Source organism: Schistocerca cancellata, chromosome 8, assembly GCF_023864275.1.
Source record: "Schistocerca cancellata isolate TAMUIC-IGC-003103 chromosome 8, iqSchCanc2.1, whole genome shotgun sequence".
Taxonomy (NCBI): Eukaryota; Metazoa; Arthropoda; class Insecta; order Orthoptera; family Acrididae; genus Schistocerca; species Schistocerca cancellata.
The window spans coordinates 51,682,250-51,700,148 of record NC_064633.1 but is presented as its reverse complement, the minus strand read 5'-3'; the positions used below and the strand labels follow the sequence as shown (position 1 = coordinate 51,700,148).

The 17,899-nt window shown below is 43.3% G+C and overlaps 1 protein-coding gene across 1 annotated transcript in view; it reads left to right on the top strand.

Moving 5' to 3' along the window:
- The window catches only part of LOC126094427 (uncharacterized), a 304,150-nt gene that overhangs the window by 264,840 nt on the left and 21,411 nt on the right, over positions 1-17,899 (top strand). Inside the window, exon 7 of the mRNA XM_049908795.1 lies at positions 16,246-16,411. Coding sequence (XP_049764752.1) covers positions 16,246-16,411 — 166 coding nt within the window. The remainder of the gene's footprint in view (positions 1-16,245; positions 16,412-17,899) is intronic.

Sequence of the window (17,899 nt, the reverse complement as noted above, 5' to 3'; positions counted from 1 at the left end):
TCTGGACAACCCTCGTATACAGCAAAAATTCATAAGCGGCACGACCTTATACCTACAAATGCTGCAGGCGCGAAGTAGAGGTTCGGCCGAAACATTATTAAGGGGCTCCGGAAAGGCTCAAAATCATGAAAAGTTCAATTTTTACTTTATTGCGTTTTCTAAATCTGCAGACTATTACCTTTTAATAGATATATAATTTATTCAATTCCGAAGACTACAACTATTTTTAACTTTTTTTTGAAATGTGTTCTACATGGGCGTGACCCACCGTGGCGCTGTTAAACTGCTGTCAAATGGTGTTATTATTAACGTCCGTGTTCATCAGGTCTGCCTCATGCAATAATGGAGGTGATAAAACCTATTTTCAGAGACTTAGCAGCACCTGAACTGTTGAAAAAGTGTATTCACGGAAAAACTCAAAACCCCAATGAAAGTGTAAATAGTGTTATATGTTGGAGAATCCCCAAGACTGTTTTTGTTGGAATAGAAACACTGCACTTTGGTGTGTATGATGCTGTTGCGACTTTCAATGATGGCAACATTGTAAGGTGCAAGGTATTTAGAAATATGGGAATGAAGATAGGTTCTAACATGGTACGAGCGATGCTTGCTTTAGACAAGGAACGCCTTCGGGCTGCAGACAGGGCTGTAAAGAGTCTAGAAATACAAGTAAGAGTAAACAGGAGGAGGAACAAGAGGAAGCTGGAGGAGGAGTTTGCAGAGGATGAAGATAATCCATCCTATGGACCTCGAATGCACTAAAAAGTTAATGCAATCTTTGTCGCTCGATTCCCAAAACTTTTATTTTCTCATACTAATTACATGTTTTCTAAGGATCTTCCAAACATATTTGTTTCAAACTTTCAGTAAATGTTACACAGTACCTTCTGCATAATTTAACACAACCTTTTTCCAAAAAACTGTATATTTTTGAATATGTAAATAAAAAATTGCAAAAGAATGTTGTGAATTTTCATTACAATTGAAAAAAAATCATCTTTAATAACTGAACTAAAATTTTGTAAAATCCCTGTGTTAAGTTGTAGCCCATATTCCAATAAATAATCTGTAAAAAGTTCAACTTCCTACCTCAAATACTTTGTGAGGAAAGATGTAATTTATAAGCGTTATTTTAACATTGCAAGTATAGGGCGTTCCGGAGCCCCTTAAAATTATGGCTCGTCTCGAGAAGCAAATACTCCTCATAACAGCTGTGCCCGGACGGTACTCTTCCCTTTTTTCTTCGTGATTCATAATTGTAGGCCTCCTCGCTACTGTGGCGCTTGCAGCAAGCAGGTGCTCTCGCAACCGCAAAAAGTTGCTGCAAAAACATTCGCTGTGCCAGAGCCATCCACATTCGTCTGCTCCCTCACCCGCAGTTACATCGCCTCTTCTTTCAGCCGGCTGCTACTGTCGCAGACCGTGTGCACTCCGAAGAGTTTCTGTCAACCACTCAGATATTTTCAGTGACTCGATGTAATGTAAATTCCCTGAAACTGCCAGCGTGTCAACAGATGTTACGAAATGGTTTTAAGTGTTTCTGATAATATTCTATACATAACATATTCATTTCTCATGTTGACTACATAACGCTTAAACAGTGTTGAAATTGGCCATAGCCCGCATCTCGTGGTCGTGCGGTAGCGTTCTCGCTTCCCACGCCCGGGTTCCCGGGTTCGATTCCCGGCGGGGTCAGGGATTTTCTCTGCCTCGTGATGGCTGGGTGTTGTGTGCTGTCCTTAGGTTAATTAGGTTTAAGTAGTTCTAAGTTCTAGGGGACTGATGACCATAGCTGTTAAGTCCCATAGTGCTCAGAGCCATTTGAACCATTTGAAATTGACCATACACAAGAATGAAATAAAAAAGAACGTCTTTCATCAGAAGGAACAAAAGTAAATATTTCCATAGCGATGCTCCGTTATGCAGCTAGATACGGCTTTGTATAAAAGCATGGATATTTGTAGGAATATTAGTATTGTCGATTGGAATAGTTGTGCACACTGTATATAGAGCAGTATAAGATGCAGTATGCTGACGGTTGTAGTCAAATAGTATCGCATTAGACGTCAGTAATACAGCACGTAACAAGACATCAACGATTCGTGTAGTAGTGAGTGGAACTCGGTATAAAGGTAGTCGGCTTTGTGCGGGGTTAGTGCGTCCTAAGTAGGAAACAGACGACATTCGTGACAATGCGTATTGTGTACATAAACCATGACTGTGGCAGTGCCACGTGGAAAACAGTTAACACGTACGAAGAAGCAAAAATCGATGCGTAGAAGGAAATAGGACTCTCTAATCGTCAAATCGCCAAGAAATTGAACTGTTCAGAAACAGGCCGCGGTGGTCTAGCGGTTCTAGCGCTGCAGTCCGGAACCGCGGACTGCTACGGTCGCAGGTTCGAATCCTGCCTCGGGCATGGGTGTGTGTGATGTCCTTAGGTTAGTTAGGTTTAAGTAGTTCTAAGTTCTAGGGGACTTATGACCTAAGATGTTCAGTCCCATAGTGCTCAGAGCCATTTTGTTCAGAAACAGTGATTTATAATTTCGTTCGGTTGCTGTGCGATATGAACAGAACAGATAATTCGTACAAATTAGAAAATTATCTGATACATCGAAACGGTTACTTTTGCCTAAGGCAAGAGCCACAAACCGTTTTTCTTCCCAGCTAATAGTTGACTTTACAGTTACCAGTAACTACCTGATGTGTACGAGAAATTTTGTCATACGAAAACAGTTTGTATTCAAAAGACTACAAGAGAAATTTGTTCTAGCACCCAAATATAAAAAGGCTAAATTGGAGTTTGCTGATAAACGTGTCATGGAGTTGAGAATGAGACAAAGTGATCTTAACTGATGAGAAGAAGTTTAATTTAGATAGTGCGGATCGACATCAGTAAGACTGGCATGATTTGGGATCAGAGCAGCAGGTACGAATCAGCGGAAATTTTTATGGTGGAAGTATTAAGAATTGGGCAGCCTTCCGCCCAAAAGGTAAATCACTCATTACCTGGGTGAACACTGGAATGAAATCTAACAAGTACTTTGAGATGCTAAAGGCAGAATGGATTAGAATGTTTCAGAACCTAGGGGACGAAAGTCTACTGTTTGAAGAAGATAATGCTTCAGCAAGATAATGTTTCTGCTACCAAAAAAAAAGTGGTTTGAACATAAAGGTAACCATGTCTTGCCCTGGCGTACACGTAGCGTGAATGTGGACTCCATGGAAAACATTTGGAGAATATCTGCAATGTGTATTTATCGCAATGGAAGGCAATTTGTGGCCATATGTCGGATGAACAGAGCGATACGAGAAGCGTGGGCGACAGTTTCACCGCAAGAATTACAATTCCTAACAAAATCAGTGCCGAAGAAAATTTATGAGGTAATTAAGAAGAGCGTATGTTGGACAAAGTACTAAAAATGCAATAATACAGCGGGACGGTGAGTGCCTTTTAGAACAACTTCCACCCTGGAAATGTTAACGTCTTATTTTCGTACTGTGTTATGAAAGAAACTATGTAATTCCGTCATGATTGTTTATGTCTTATATGGATCTATTACTTTCATCATAAATTCAGACACTGTACATTAATTTGGTAGGAACTCTGCATTTATACTGATTTCCACTACTGTACAGGATTGCGATGTCACGCAGTGGTTAGCGCTTGAGACGTAGAGCGATTTGATGTATCAATTTTTGTGTGAGGCTAACTGGAGGAGTGACTAGTAGATATTGACTGAAACTGATTTACGATTTAATTTTCGCAAGTCTTATGCGTTTTGTTAATATTCTAGCTTTCATTTTTATTTGCTGTAAGAGGAAGTCTTCTGTTCTTTTGATTATAATGCGAAGTCATATGATCCTACATAAATATTTTTGCCCTCTCTAAAGATTCATTTTAATTGCACACAAATACATTTGTTATCCTAATTTTAAGTGGTGTAGAAGAAAAGAAAAGAGAATGAAACGTACAAGTAAATGGAAAGACTAAAAAAGAAAGAAAAGAAGAAAAAAACAGAAGGAAAATGGAACTCGTATCAGAGACGAAGAGCTTCGTAGAAAAAGAATGGGAATGACGAAATTTGGCATAAATAATACAGGACCAGAAGAGATAAATATTATGCTAGTGCACCTTTCACAAGTAGGTACTCCTACTTTTTTTTTTTTTTTTTTTTTTTTTTGTAGCACTTGCAAGCTACGCCCTCTACTATTTGCTTCCTCTACGGTTTTTGCATTCTACAGCTCCCTCTAGTACCATGGAAGTCATTCCCTCATGTCTTAACATACGTCTTATCATCCTGTCTCTTCTCCTCATCAGTGTTTTCCACATATTCCTTTCCTCTCCAATTCTGCGCAGAACCTCCTCATTCCTTACTTTATCAGTCCACCTAATTTTGAATATTCGTCTGTAGCACCACATCTCAATTGCTTCGATTCTCTTCTGTTCCGGTTTTCTCACAGTCCATGTTTCACTAGCATACAATGCTGTACTGCAGACGTATATTCTCAGAAATTTTTTCCTCGAATTAAGGCCGATATTTGATATTAGTAGACTTCTCTTGGCTAGGAATGCCCTTTTTGCGATTGGTAGCCCGCTTTTGATGTCCTCCTTGCTCCGTCCGTCGTTGATTATTTTTCGGCCTAGGTAGCAGAATTCTTTAACTTCGTCTACTTCGTGACCATCAATCCTGCTGTTAAGTTTCTCACTGTTCCCATTTCTGCTACTTCTCGTTACTTTAGTCTTTCTTCAGTTCAGTCAATATTCTGTACTTATTAGACTGTTCATTCCATTCAGCAGATCATGTAATTCTTATTCACTTTCACTCAGGGAGCAATGTCAGCTGCGAATCGCATCATTGACATCCTTTCATCTTGAATTTTAATTCTACTCCTGCACCTTCTTTTATTTCCATCATTGCTTCTTCGATGTGCAGATTGAACATTGGGGGCGAAAGACTACATCCCTGTCATACACCTTTTTTTCCGAGCAATTCGTTCTTGGTCGTCCACTCTTATTATTCCCGCTTGGCTCCTGTACATATTGCATTTTACCCGTCCCTCCCTATAGGTTACCCGTATTTTTCTCAGAATTTCGAACATCTTGCTCCATTTTACATTATCGAACGCTTTTCCCAGGTCGACAAATCCTATGAGCGTGTCTTGATTTTTCTTTAGCCTTGCTTCCATTATTAGCCGTAACGTCAGAATTGCCTCTCTCGTCCCTTTACTTTTCCTAAAGCCAAACTGATCGTCACCTAGCGCATTCTCAATTTTCTTTTCCATTCTTCTGTATATTATTCTTGTAAGCAGCTTCGATGCATGAGCTGTTAAGCTGATTGTGCGATAATTCTCGAACTTGTCAGCTCTTGCCGTCTTCGGAATTGTGTGGATGATGCTTTTCCGAAAGTCAGATGGTATGTCGCCAGACTCATATATTCTACACACCAACGTGAATAGTCGTTTTGTTGCCACTTCCCCCAATGATTTTAGAAATTCTGATGGAATGTTATCTATCCCTTCTGCCTTATTTGATCGTAAGCCCTCCAAAGCTCTTTTAAATTCCGATTCTAATACTGGGTCCCCTATCTCTTCTAAATCGACTCCTGTTTCTTCTTCTATCACATCAGACAAATCTTCACCATCATAGAGGCTTTCAATGTATTCTTTCCACCTATCTACTCTCTCCTTTGCATTTAACAGTGGAATTTCCGTTGCACTCTTAATGTTACCACCGTTGCTTTTAATGTCACCAAAGGTTGTTTTGACTTTCCTGTATGCTGAGTCTGTCCTTCCGACAATCATATCTTTTTCGATGTCTTCACATTTTTCATGCAGCCATTTCGTCTTAGGTTCCCTGCGCATCCTGTTTATTTCATTCCTCAGTGACTAGTATGACTGTATTCCTGAATTTCCCTGAACATTTTTCTACTTCCTTCTCTCAGCAATCTGCTGAAGTATTTCTTCTCCTACCCGTGATTTCTTCGCAGTTACCTTCTTTGTACCTATGTTTTCCTTTCTCGTCGTTAAACACTATAAATCCATAGAAACATTCGCATAGTTTGAAAGTGACATGGAAGTTGCATGCTGAAACTGTGTTTAACTGAATTTCCCACTAACAACCTGAAAACTGCCAGACTTCTAAATTACGATTTCAAATTCACTTGAACATGAACTTATTTATGCATATTACTTTTTAGGAATGTGATTTCATTAATTTGAAATGCTTCTGATTGTAAATTTACTGCATGAAAACAATTCAGAGGAATACTCAGAATGACTAACTATTACATTATTTAAATGTGCCGTATTACAGAAAACGCATTGTTGAATTTACAAGAAATTTCACTATTTGGAAACTACTCCTAATACTCGTATTCTGTGAAAAATGTTCATTTAGACCCTAGGAATAATTCTTTCCTTGAAAAGCATAACGTGACTCTGCTCTGGCTGCACTGCAGATGGTGATCTGAAATAAATCACCGCACGGCCGTTTTTAAAGTTGATGTTTTGGCAAATTAGTTTTTGATTGTCTTTTCAAAATTGTTAATTATTGTTCATGCAAACTTGGAAGGCGTGACAATGACAATTGAACGGAACATTTTTCTTTTAATAGTGGGATACGCTTTGTGAAATAGCTGTAAATGACAAAAGGAAGCACTTGGAAATACTTTCAATGACACAAAGTCAACTGCAGCTAATATGAGCAGTCAGCATTCTCTCTGTTCGCATTGTCGTACTCGATAATGTCTACGTCGACAAAATATTTCTATTACATTAAATTGTTTTCTGGAATTCGTAGTAGAATATTATTTAACCTAAGAACTAATGAGAGTACTGAATACATGATGATTAGCAATCCTTGACTGCAAACACTTGGATATTGTTGGACATAATGGGTGGTTGGTTGGTTAGCTAGCTGGCTGGCTGGTTTGTTTTGGGATAGGGGACCAAACAGCGAAGTAGTTGATCCCGTCGGATTAGGGAAGGATGGGAAGGAAGTCGTCCGCACCCTTTCAAAGGAACCATCCCGGCCTGAAGCGATTCAGGGAAATCACGGAAAACTTAAATCAGAATGGCCGCACGCGGATTTGAACCGTCGTCCTCCCGAATGCGAGTCCAGTGTTATGACCACTGCGCCACCTCGCTCGGTTGGACATAATGAAATATTTGCAAAGCAATAACAACTGAACTCGTACTTGCAGCTAATGAACTCAGAATCAGTTACCTTTTCTGAAGTGCTGTCCCTTTATTCATTCATCTTAAAAATTAACCTTTATCCTCAGGCTACACATGGAACATGGAACATCTCTGCGCGGCATTTCCGCTATCCAGGCTGCTCATTCCACCATGATCCAACCAACACCCTGCCTGCCTCTACGCCTCCACAACCGCCATTGCGCAATGCTGAGACTCGACTCGATTCGACTGTTACTTTCGAGCTTGCCCGCGCTTATTTTAATAATGCAACTTCTGGAGACCATAGACTGTGTATCTCTCCTGTGCTCAGAATGCAAAACTATTTAAAGCGACAATATTGCTAAGAAAGAGGTAATTTTCATTATATTTGTATGAAAATGCGTTTGCGATCAAAGATGCGCCAAGTGGTGATATACCAAACTGTGATTTCCTACAGTTTCATTTAGTGTATAAGCCTTTCAAGTTCCAAGAATGCGAAAATATGTTGCTGACTCCCACCTATTTAGGTAGCAATGACAATAAGAGAAACCACAGCTCTCAAGGAAACATTTAGGTATTCATTCTCGTCGCGCGGTTTTAGCCGAGCGGTCTCAGGCGCTGCAGTCGTGGGCTGTGCGGCTGGTCCCGGCGGAGGTTCGAGTCCTCCCTTGGGCATGGGTGTGTGTGTTTGTCCTTAGGATAATTTAGGTTAAGTAGTGTGTAAGCTTAGGGACTGATGACCTTAGCAGTTAAGTCCCATAAGATTTCGCACACATTTGAACATTTTTTTATTCATTCTCCCACATGTCATTTGAGGATGAAACGATCGAGAAATAGTGTGGGCGTGGTTCTGTGAACACTCTGGCAAGCACTTAATTCTAAATCGCAGAGCAGTGATGTAGGTGTAGAAGGAGATAAGTAGAGAGCAGTGTTTATCCGATATTTATCCAGTGTTACTTTCTCGCTGTACAATGTGACGTATGTATACACAATTTGATGTCAACAAAGAAAACTATATTTTAAAACCATAATGATTAATACAGAAGGCCTCTTTGTCCTGCAGATACTTTTGACGTCAACTAACCGTCATGCTATGTTATGCCGATAATTTTTCTCGATCTCATGATATTTTCAGATAGAAACTAATAGAAATCAATTCAAATTATTATCAGTTATTATGTTTTGGCTATATTTCCTGTGTTTCTGAAATTTGTTTTCACTTTTTCTTTTGTCTCAGTGCTCGAAAAATATGACAGCTACCTTGCATTACTTTTTGTCACATCTTAGTAGCGGTGTGAAACATCTTCGTTTTGGTATGTCTGTATCAGCAGCTACCTAACACACATCTAATCGTCGATAGCCGAATATCGTGTTGTTGATTCCGTCAATGTCTTCGCCTATGGCTGCGATTTTATAATTTCATCAAGTGTGTTACTTCCACAACAAGTGTGGTACTTTTAAATTAATCCACGCATGCCACGCTAAGATAGGAGGAGTCGATTCGTTGTGCAACTTCACGGACTTTGAATAAATTTCCGACTGTTACAAAACACAAAACGAAAGAGGTGTCTGCGGGCATCCTATTCGAATATATCGATTTGGACGAAAAATTAGCATTATAGGTACACGGTGGTCATGTCTGTGGAACCACAGTTGTAAAACAAAAACGAGTGGACAAACAGAAATTTAAGAAGTGGTATGACGTGCGGGGAAGGGAAAACATATGACGGACGTTACCAGCAGAGCGGCAACTTTGGAAGCTTCCATCTCGAATGCAACTCGTAATTTTCAAATGGAAAGCGGGTCATGTGACGCAAAGGATGGAGAATCACACGAGAAATACACTCGCGTATCTCATAGCTCAATTATTTCTCGAGTTATGTCACATTTTGTGCAGAGCAAGACAGATACTTGTGATAACATTAGAAGGTACGGAACTCGGTCGACGTGTTGTCCAACACACCGTACGGTTGCTGTCATCCGCTTCACACATTCCTCACTGACACGAATCTGCAAGCGTCAGCAGTCCGCTCCCTGAGGTGTGCGTGTTCTTCACCTCGTGCAGAACTGCATTTATACACTCCTGGAAATTGAAATAAGAACACCATGAATTCATTGTCCCAGGAAGGGGAAACTTTATTGACACATTCCTGGGGTCAGATACATCACATGATCACACTGACAGAACCACAGGCACATAGACACAGGCAACAGAGCATGCACAATGTCGGCACTAGTACAGTGTATATCCACCTTTCGCAGCAATGAAGGCTGCTATTCTCCCATGGAGACGATCGTAGAGATGCTGGATGTAGTCCTGTGGAACGGCTTGCCGTGCCATTTCCACCTGGCGCCTCAGTTGGACCAGCGTTCGTGCTGGACGTGCAGACCGCGTGAGACGACGCTTCATCCAGTCCCAAACATGCTCAATGGGGGACAGATCCGGAGATCTTGCTGGCCAGGGTAGTTGACTTACACCTTCTAGAGCACGTTGGGTGGCACGGGATACATGCAGACGTGCATTGTCCTGTTGGAACAGCAAGTTCCCTTGCCGGTCTAGGAATGGTAGAACGATGGGTTCGATGACGGTTTGGATCTACCGTGCACTATTCAGTGTCCCCTCGACGATCACCAGTGGTGTACGGCCAGTGTAGGAGATCGCTCCCCACACCATGATGCCGGGTGTTGGCCCTGTGTGCCTCGGTCGTATGCAGTCCTGATTGTGGCGCTCACCTGCACGGCGCCAAACACGCATGCGACCATCATTGGCACCAAGGCAGAAGCGACTCTCATCGCTGAAGACGACACGTCTCCATTCGTCCCTCCATTCACGCCTGTCGCGACACCACTGGAGGCGGGCTGCACGATGTTGGGGCGTGAGCGGAAGACGGCCTAACGGTGTGCGGGACCGTAGCCCAGCTTCATGGAGACGGTTGCGAAAGGTCCTCGCCGATACCCCAGGAGCAACAGTGTCCCTAATTTGCTGGGAAGTGGCGGTGCGGTCCCCTACGGCACGGTCTTGGCGTGCATCCGTGCGTCGCTGCGGTCCGGTCCCAGGTCGACGGGCACGTGCACCTTCCGCCGACCACTGGCGACAACATCGATGTACTGTGGAGACCTCACGCCCCACGTGTTGAGCAATTCGGCGGTACGTCCACCCGGCCTCCCGCATGCCCACTATACGCCCTCGCTCGAAGTCCGTCAACTGCACATACGGTTCACGTCCACGCTGCCGCGGCATGCTACCAGTGTTAAAGACTGCGATGGAGCTCCGTATGCCACGGCAAACTGGCTGACACTGACGGCGGCGGTGCACAAATGCTGCGCAGCTAGCGCCATTCGACGGCCAACACCGCGGTTCCTGGTGTGTCCGCTGTGCCGTGCGTGTGATCATTGCTTGTACAGCCCTCTCGCAGTGTCCGGAGCAAGTATGGTGGGTCTGACACACCGGTGTCAATGTGTTCTTTTTTCCATTTCCAGGAGTGTATTTTATTTGCAAGAGTTAGCTACACTTTCCAGATACTTCTCTACATAGTCGCCGCTCCGACTTAGACATTTGTCGGAGCGTTATACCAAATTTACAACAACATCGTCATAGAAGGAAGCCGCCTGTGCTTTCCGATAACTCTCTACTCTCTGGTCTGAAGCACGTCGCCTGCGTCCAAGTGTTGTCGTCGTATACAGTGTTTCATGTGAACAGAGATGATGCTCAGTACGAACCAATTAGGGCTGTGTTCTGGGTGACTGAACACTTCCCATCGAAAAGGCTGCAGGAGCGTCTTCACTGCCCCTGAAGCGTGTGGCTGAGAATCGCCATGAAGAAGGAAGTGCGTGGCAGTTGTGTTAGGCGGGCTGCATTCATTAAGGCGAAGCCTCTCAGCCGGCCCTCCTATTTGGCGGGAGACACCGCTTTATTTTTGCTTTATTGTAATTTAGTTTTAACTTTAATTGTACTGATTGCTAAACGGAACTAACTGCCGAGTGTCCTGTCGCGTCTTTGCACTCGCTTGACGTAACCACACTCATGTAACACTAGACACAGGTTGGCTTAACGAAGTGACGCTTGGCACTACAGTGTGTTACTTCTAAACATTTTTCATTGAGAAAAATAGTTAACCATCAGCTAAACCTGACGGAAATACTGTAAAGGCAATCGTAATTTCCCAGAGCGTTTAGTACATGCTGGCTCAAATGGGGACTTAACATGTGAGGTCATCAGTCCCCTAGACTTAGAACTACTTAAACCTAACTAACCTAAGGACATCACACACATCCATGAGCGAGACAGGATTCGAACCTGCGACCATAGCAGCAACGCGGTTCCGGACTGAAGCGCGTAGAACTGCTCGGTCACAGCGGCCAGTTAGTACATGCTGGGTTGCGTCATCTCTGAATCACTTTACACACACTGTGCATTCCTTACCTTAGTCATTATGAAAATGACTTAAACACCCAACAGTGCCTGTATTCGACACCGGGATGAGAATCGGTACAGAGCTACTTCCTGACATTTTCATTTGAAAACAGTATTTGCTAAGGTATTCGCTTGCCAGTCCTTTAGGGACAAACCCGAGATTTGTCTTTGAAACTTCAGTCAAATCCATTAACAGAATATCACAAAATTTTAATGTTAGATTTTTGTGAAAGAGAAGTGTATAAAGCGAGCATAATTTTTATGCCATTTATAACAAAAATTAGTGAGATTATTGAAACAGAAATGTGGTGTCACCGCCAGACACCACACTTGCTAGGTGGTAGCCTTTAAATCGGCCGCGGTCCGCTAGTATACGACGGACCCGCGTGTCGCCACTGTCAGTGATTGCAGACCGAGCGCCGCCACACGGCAGGTCTAGAGAGACTTCCTAGCACTCGCCCCAGTTGTACAGCCGACGTTGCTAGCAATGGTTCAATGACAAATTACGCTCTCATTTGCCGAGACGATAGTTAGCATAGCCTTCAGCTACGTCATTTGCTACGACCTAGCAAGGCGCCATTATCAATTGCTATTTATCTTGTGATGCCTGTACCGTCAGACCGATGTTCACCAATTATGGATTAAAGTTAAGTATTCCAGCAGCTACGTATTATTTTTACTTGACTCAACTCTTTTAACTGTTCCAGACCTCACGCCAGCCTGCGTGAGCTTAAACGCGTGCCTTTCGACTACCGGTCATAGTGGCTTGGCTGTCTTGCCAAGTCACAACAAGAAATGTGAGCAATTTAAATTGCAAAATCACAATAGTTAATTAATCGTGAACTTAAGCAAAGCGACCATTCAGTACATAAGTAGAAGCTTTCAAACATTGGAAACTCCGTGTTGGAAACCAACAATATAAACAAAAGATAGTTTGAGAAGAGCGCTATCTGGCGGAGCATACAGAGACTAGGCTGCCAACAAGCAAGCATAGGGAAGCTGCATACAACTTCTCTTTTGAAGAACAGGTATAAAAACAATTCCACAGCACAGACATGGGCACCTGTGAGGCACTCTCCTATGCCAACCTGTTTATGGGTCACCTAGAGGAGACCTCCCTAGCCTCCCAAAACACCAAACCCCTAGTCAGATTGAAGTTCATTGACGATATCTTCATAATCTGGACTCAGAAACAAGACACCCTACCCTTATTGCTTCACAACCTCAACACTTTCTCTCCCATCTGCTTCACCTAGACCTCAGCTCAGAGTGCCACCTTCCTGGACGTTCATCTCTTCCTCTCTGATGGCTCCATCCACGCCTCTGTCGACATTTAAACCAAAATTGCCTACATTTCGACAGGAGTCTTCCCTTCCACACCAAAAAAATGTCTCCCATACAGCCTGTCCACCCAGGAGCAGAGCATCTAGTGACAAGGCCTTCATATACAGGCTGTATCCCAAAGACCTAGTCCACAAACAGACCTCCCATGCCGTTTCTCCATACACCCCCAATTCTCCCATCACCCCCAAGAATCAGCTACAAGGCAGTGCCCCTTTGTCACCCAGTATCACCCTAGGCTGGAACGACTGAACTATATTCTTCGTCAGGGCTTTGATTACTTATCTTCGTGCCCTGAAACGAGGGCATCCTACCCTAGATCCTTCCCACGCCTCCTAAAGTGCTGTTCAATAGCCCATCCCCAGGCCATTCCCAGTCCTGAACCCTTGCAACTGGGATCTTATCCCTATGGAAGACCCAGGTGCAAGACCTGCCCAGATCACGCACCCAGCACTTCCTATTCCAATACTGTCACAGACTTATCCTATCCTATTAGAGGCCAGGCCACTTGTGAAAGCAGCCATGTCATATACCAGCTCTGTTGCAATCGCTGCAAAGCTTTTTATATTGGTCTGATGAGGAACCAGCTGTCCACCAGAATGAACAGCCACTGCCAAACTGTGGTCAAGAGTGAAGTAGACCACCCTGTGGAACAACATGCAGCTGCACATAACCTGCTTTATTTAAATGGCTGCTTCATTACCCAAGTCATATGGATTTTACTCTCCACCACCACCTTTTGTGAGCTGCTCAGATATAATTATAGTTACAACACATTCCCCCTTCCTGAAATTATTCCGGCTTCAACTACCCCAACACTCTTCACCCAACAGTTTTGATCCCTTCTGTTCTATCACTTTCTCCTTTATTCTCGTCTCTCACCATCATTGTGTGCCATCCTCTGCCAGTGCACCTGCCAATCTTTACCATTCCCAAATCTGCTCCTTCCTCGCCTGTTTCTCCTCCTTCTCCCTGCCCCACAGCCTCCCGGCGCGGTGCCTGTTGCCAGTATAACCCCCTCTACCCTGCCATCCCCTGCCCCCTCCAGATTGCTGCCTCCATTGTAGATGACAGTTGTGTTCCATCCTGAGCTGCTAGAGATGGCGCTCTTGTGACATGAGGTGTGCTTGCTTGTGTGAATGAATGTATGTGTGTTTCCTTTTCTGAAGATGGCTTTGGCCGAAAGCTAAAGTGTGTCCTTTCGTTGTGCATGTTGGCAACTCAGTTACGGTAAGTAGCAGTCTATCTTTTCCTTGTGTTGTTGACTAAAAGCTTTACTTGTTTTGAACTGTGGCTTTTTTTTTGTTGCCGTTCATTATCGAAGTAACAGCGATTTGCAGTAAGATAATAACTAACTAATCACAAACCACTTTTATTATATGCTGATAGCATTGGATTAACACTTCCGTTACGTAACATTAAACTTACTGCAAAAACGTCTGAACTGCATAGAACTACTCTCCAGTTAAGAATATAACCAGAAAATATTAATAGCACGGGACTGCTACTGTCGCAGGTTCGAATCCTGCCTCGGGCATGGGTGTGTGTGGTGTCCTTAGGTTAGTTAGGTTTACGTAGTTCTAAGTTCTAGGGGACTTATGACCTAAGATGTTGAGTCCCATAGTGCTCAGAGCCATTTGAACCATTTGATTTAATAATATCAACAACTTTCTCTAACGTAACTAAAAGCAGTCCTTGCCTTTTAACAGAAGCACAGATACGTAAACAGTGAGCAATTAGCACACTGCAGGACACATCTCGTATCAGTAGCGTAGCTAGAGCTCGTCATGCAGTATTTCTTCATTGCGTGCTGAATTTGTTGTGCTTAGCCTTAAAAAAAATTAGGCCATTAATAACTGAGACCTAGTCTCCGTCCAGTGTCGTGCTGCATCATTTAGTGCACACTACTGAAATGAAATGATCGTATGGCATTGTTGGCCAGGAGGCCCCATGCGGAGAAGTTCGCTGACGCCACTTCGGCTACTTGCGAGTCAGTGATGATGAAAGACACACAACACCCAGTCATCACGAGGCAGAGAAAATCCCTGGCCCCGCCGGGAATCGAACCCGGGACCCCGTGCGCGGGAAGCGAGAACGCTACCGCAAGGCCACGAGCTGCGGACTATGCACATTACTGTGTGGCATCAACTGACTGACAGCCTCCTTTCATGTTGCACTCCAGGGCAGGAAAAAGACAACAGAGTAAGGGGTGGATTACATTTCCTGTTTTTGTGTTGGTAGGCCGCCTTCTGAAATTCGTTGCATCATACCATGAGGAGGAGATGAGTTACTTACATGTATAATTGAATATATTAATAACGTAAACGCCGGCCGCGGTAGCCGAGCGGTTCTAGACGCTCAGTCCGGAACAGCGAGACTGCTACGGTCAGAGGTTCGAATCCTGACTAGGGCATGGATGTGTGTGATGTCTTTAGGTTAGTTAGGTTTAAGTAGTTCTAAGTTATAGGATGACCACAGCTGTTAAGTCCCATAGTGCTCAGAGCCATTTGAACCATTTTTTGAATAACGTAAACAAACTGATTTTCAAAACTGATTCGATAAAGAAAATTATTATGCACATTTTACGTAAGTATCGACAGTTAACCGATGGTCTGACAGACATGGTGTACAAAACATAATCAGTACCAAAAAAATATGAGGTCAAAAGCATGAAATAAATAGCAAAGTATAGAGTTGTTACGTTACGAGTTCCACTAAGTCACTGTGGTCTGGCTCTGTGGTGCTGATTGATATCTTTAGCGATAACATGGGTGTTCCCCTAATCTGATATGAGAACTATATCGATGCATTCGGTTTGTGGAAACGCTGATAGAATTTACGTCATCTATAAGGAAAAAACATCAGTGATAACTCGAGAATGAACATACCTTTACTCTACTGAAAGACAGCCTGTTTATCCCGTGTAATTCTCTTTTTGTCTAATAGTCACATGACCCATATTCCGTTTCGAAATCACCAGTTGCATTCCAGATGGCTGCTTCCAAAACTGACAGCATGTTGTTAACATAGACTCACACAACTTGGTTTTAAACGTGTGCTCATCCAACCTGGTGATTACAAACTTATGAATTTATATTAATTGAGTTTTTGCCTTGTTCATGCGACATAAATTATGCTTCAAATTGTTCCAATATACTGAAAGAAAGAAACATCATTGCAATCTTCGCTATCTCTGTGGCATACTCTAGAAGCTCCATTTCTTGTTGTTGTATCCCTAGCGTTACCTCACAACATAAAAAGTACAGTACGTGGGGAGTAGCGTGCATGGACGTGTGGTTTGTGTCACGCAGGTCGCGCCGTCTGAGCTGGAGGGCATTCTGCTGACCCACCCAGCCGTGAAGGAGGCGGCGGTGGTGGGCGTGCCCCACCAGCTGGACCAGGAGCGCCCCAGAGCGTACGTCGTGCTGCAGCCGGGCGCCAGCGTCGCTGAGCGGGACCTGCTAGAGCTGGTCAACTGTGAGTGCACTTGTCTATACAGTCGCAGCGTCTCGGACTAGGTGTACGCCGGTGGAAGTGGGGAGTGTTAGACTGTGGACCGTGGAAGTCTTACACCGTACGCTACAGAACTGATACCCAGTATTTCTGGACTTGAGGAATACGTTGATTGAAATCTCTTACTAATCTGACCTTATTTTCAGTACAGAAAAATCCATTCCTTTAGATCAAGAATGGTGTGAACATATTAGGCTTTTTCGGTGTGTCTAAAATTATTGGAACTTTTCAAGTGGAGATCGGAACACAGAATGCTCAGAAGACATGCACACCATCTCTGAGAGTGTGAGAAATGACAAATATTGGCTTGGGGGGGGGGGGGGGGACATCATACTAGCCAATCGAACAGACAGTTGGCTGTAGTGTGGAATGGCTGCAGAAAAATTGGTGGCGAAGTGTACTGTGGCAAATGGTGTCACATGAGGAGTATGGACAGGTCGTCTCAGAACGCGAAGATGGCGAGACTGCTCTACTGACTAATGTCAGCAACTGCAATCCGTGCAGAGGTTGCCGACACAGCCTCATCAGACACCAGCCAGGCACAGATTAATGAAGGCTGGGTTGCGATCGGAATTTCCCATGCGTCCTCTACCACTGACACAAGACCACAGCCCACTCAATCTTGCATGGTGCAGAGCAACAGTCAAGTGAGGCACTGAGTGCCATTCTATGGTGTTCAGTGACGAGACGCACTTCTGCTTTTGGTGGGCAGATCGACACCAATGTGTCTGTAGGCGAAGTTGATAAATTTCGGACTGGTGTTTCGTGACGTAACGTATTCTAATTCCGTCAGTATAGTTTGGACTGAGACTCCTGTAAATGTCTCTCGAGATCGAAGAACGACATATTTTATTCTAAGTACAAGTTTTTTGCTACCTTATTTATTTACTCGTAGTGGTACAAGTCACATAAGAAACTGTCGAAGAAGCTGTTAAAAATAACTTTACAAGATCACGAAAATAACAAGCAAGTATATAAACAATAAGATCTTATCACAACAGACAAACCACCAACAAATACTTCCAAGATACCATATGGAACATGTTGTACCAACTAAGACGTAGGTATAATGTACCATATTTAGAAACTGACATAACGAGAAATATTGTTGTACCCGTTATACCAACATAACAGGTAACTGATAATGGCGAAATGCCAAAACGAGCTCGTCATGTAACTTGTCTCACTACGGGTATAAATTGTGCAGCAAAAACTTGTACTTAAAATAAATGTAACATGGAGGCAAATAGCTTAAACTGAATTCCTACTCTGTCATATTTTACTTATGTATCTGCAATTCCACAAAGCCTTCCAAACTGTTCTGTGTTACAAACACACACACACACACACACACACACACATACACACAAACACACACACTTATTTCTGGGCTTCGGTACAGCAACACCAGGAACAATAGCTGATAACGAATTTTACTTACTATGCATGTAC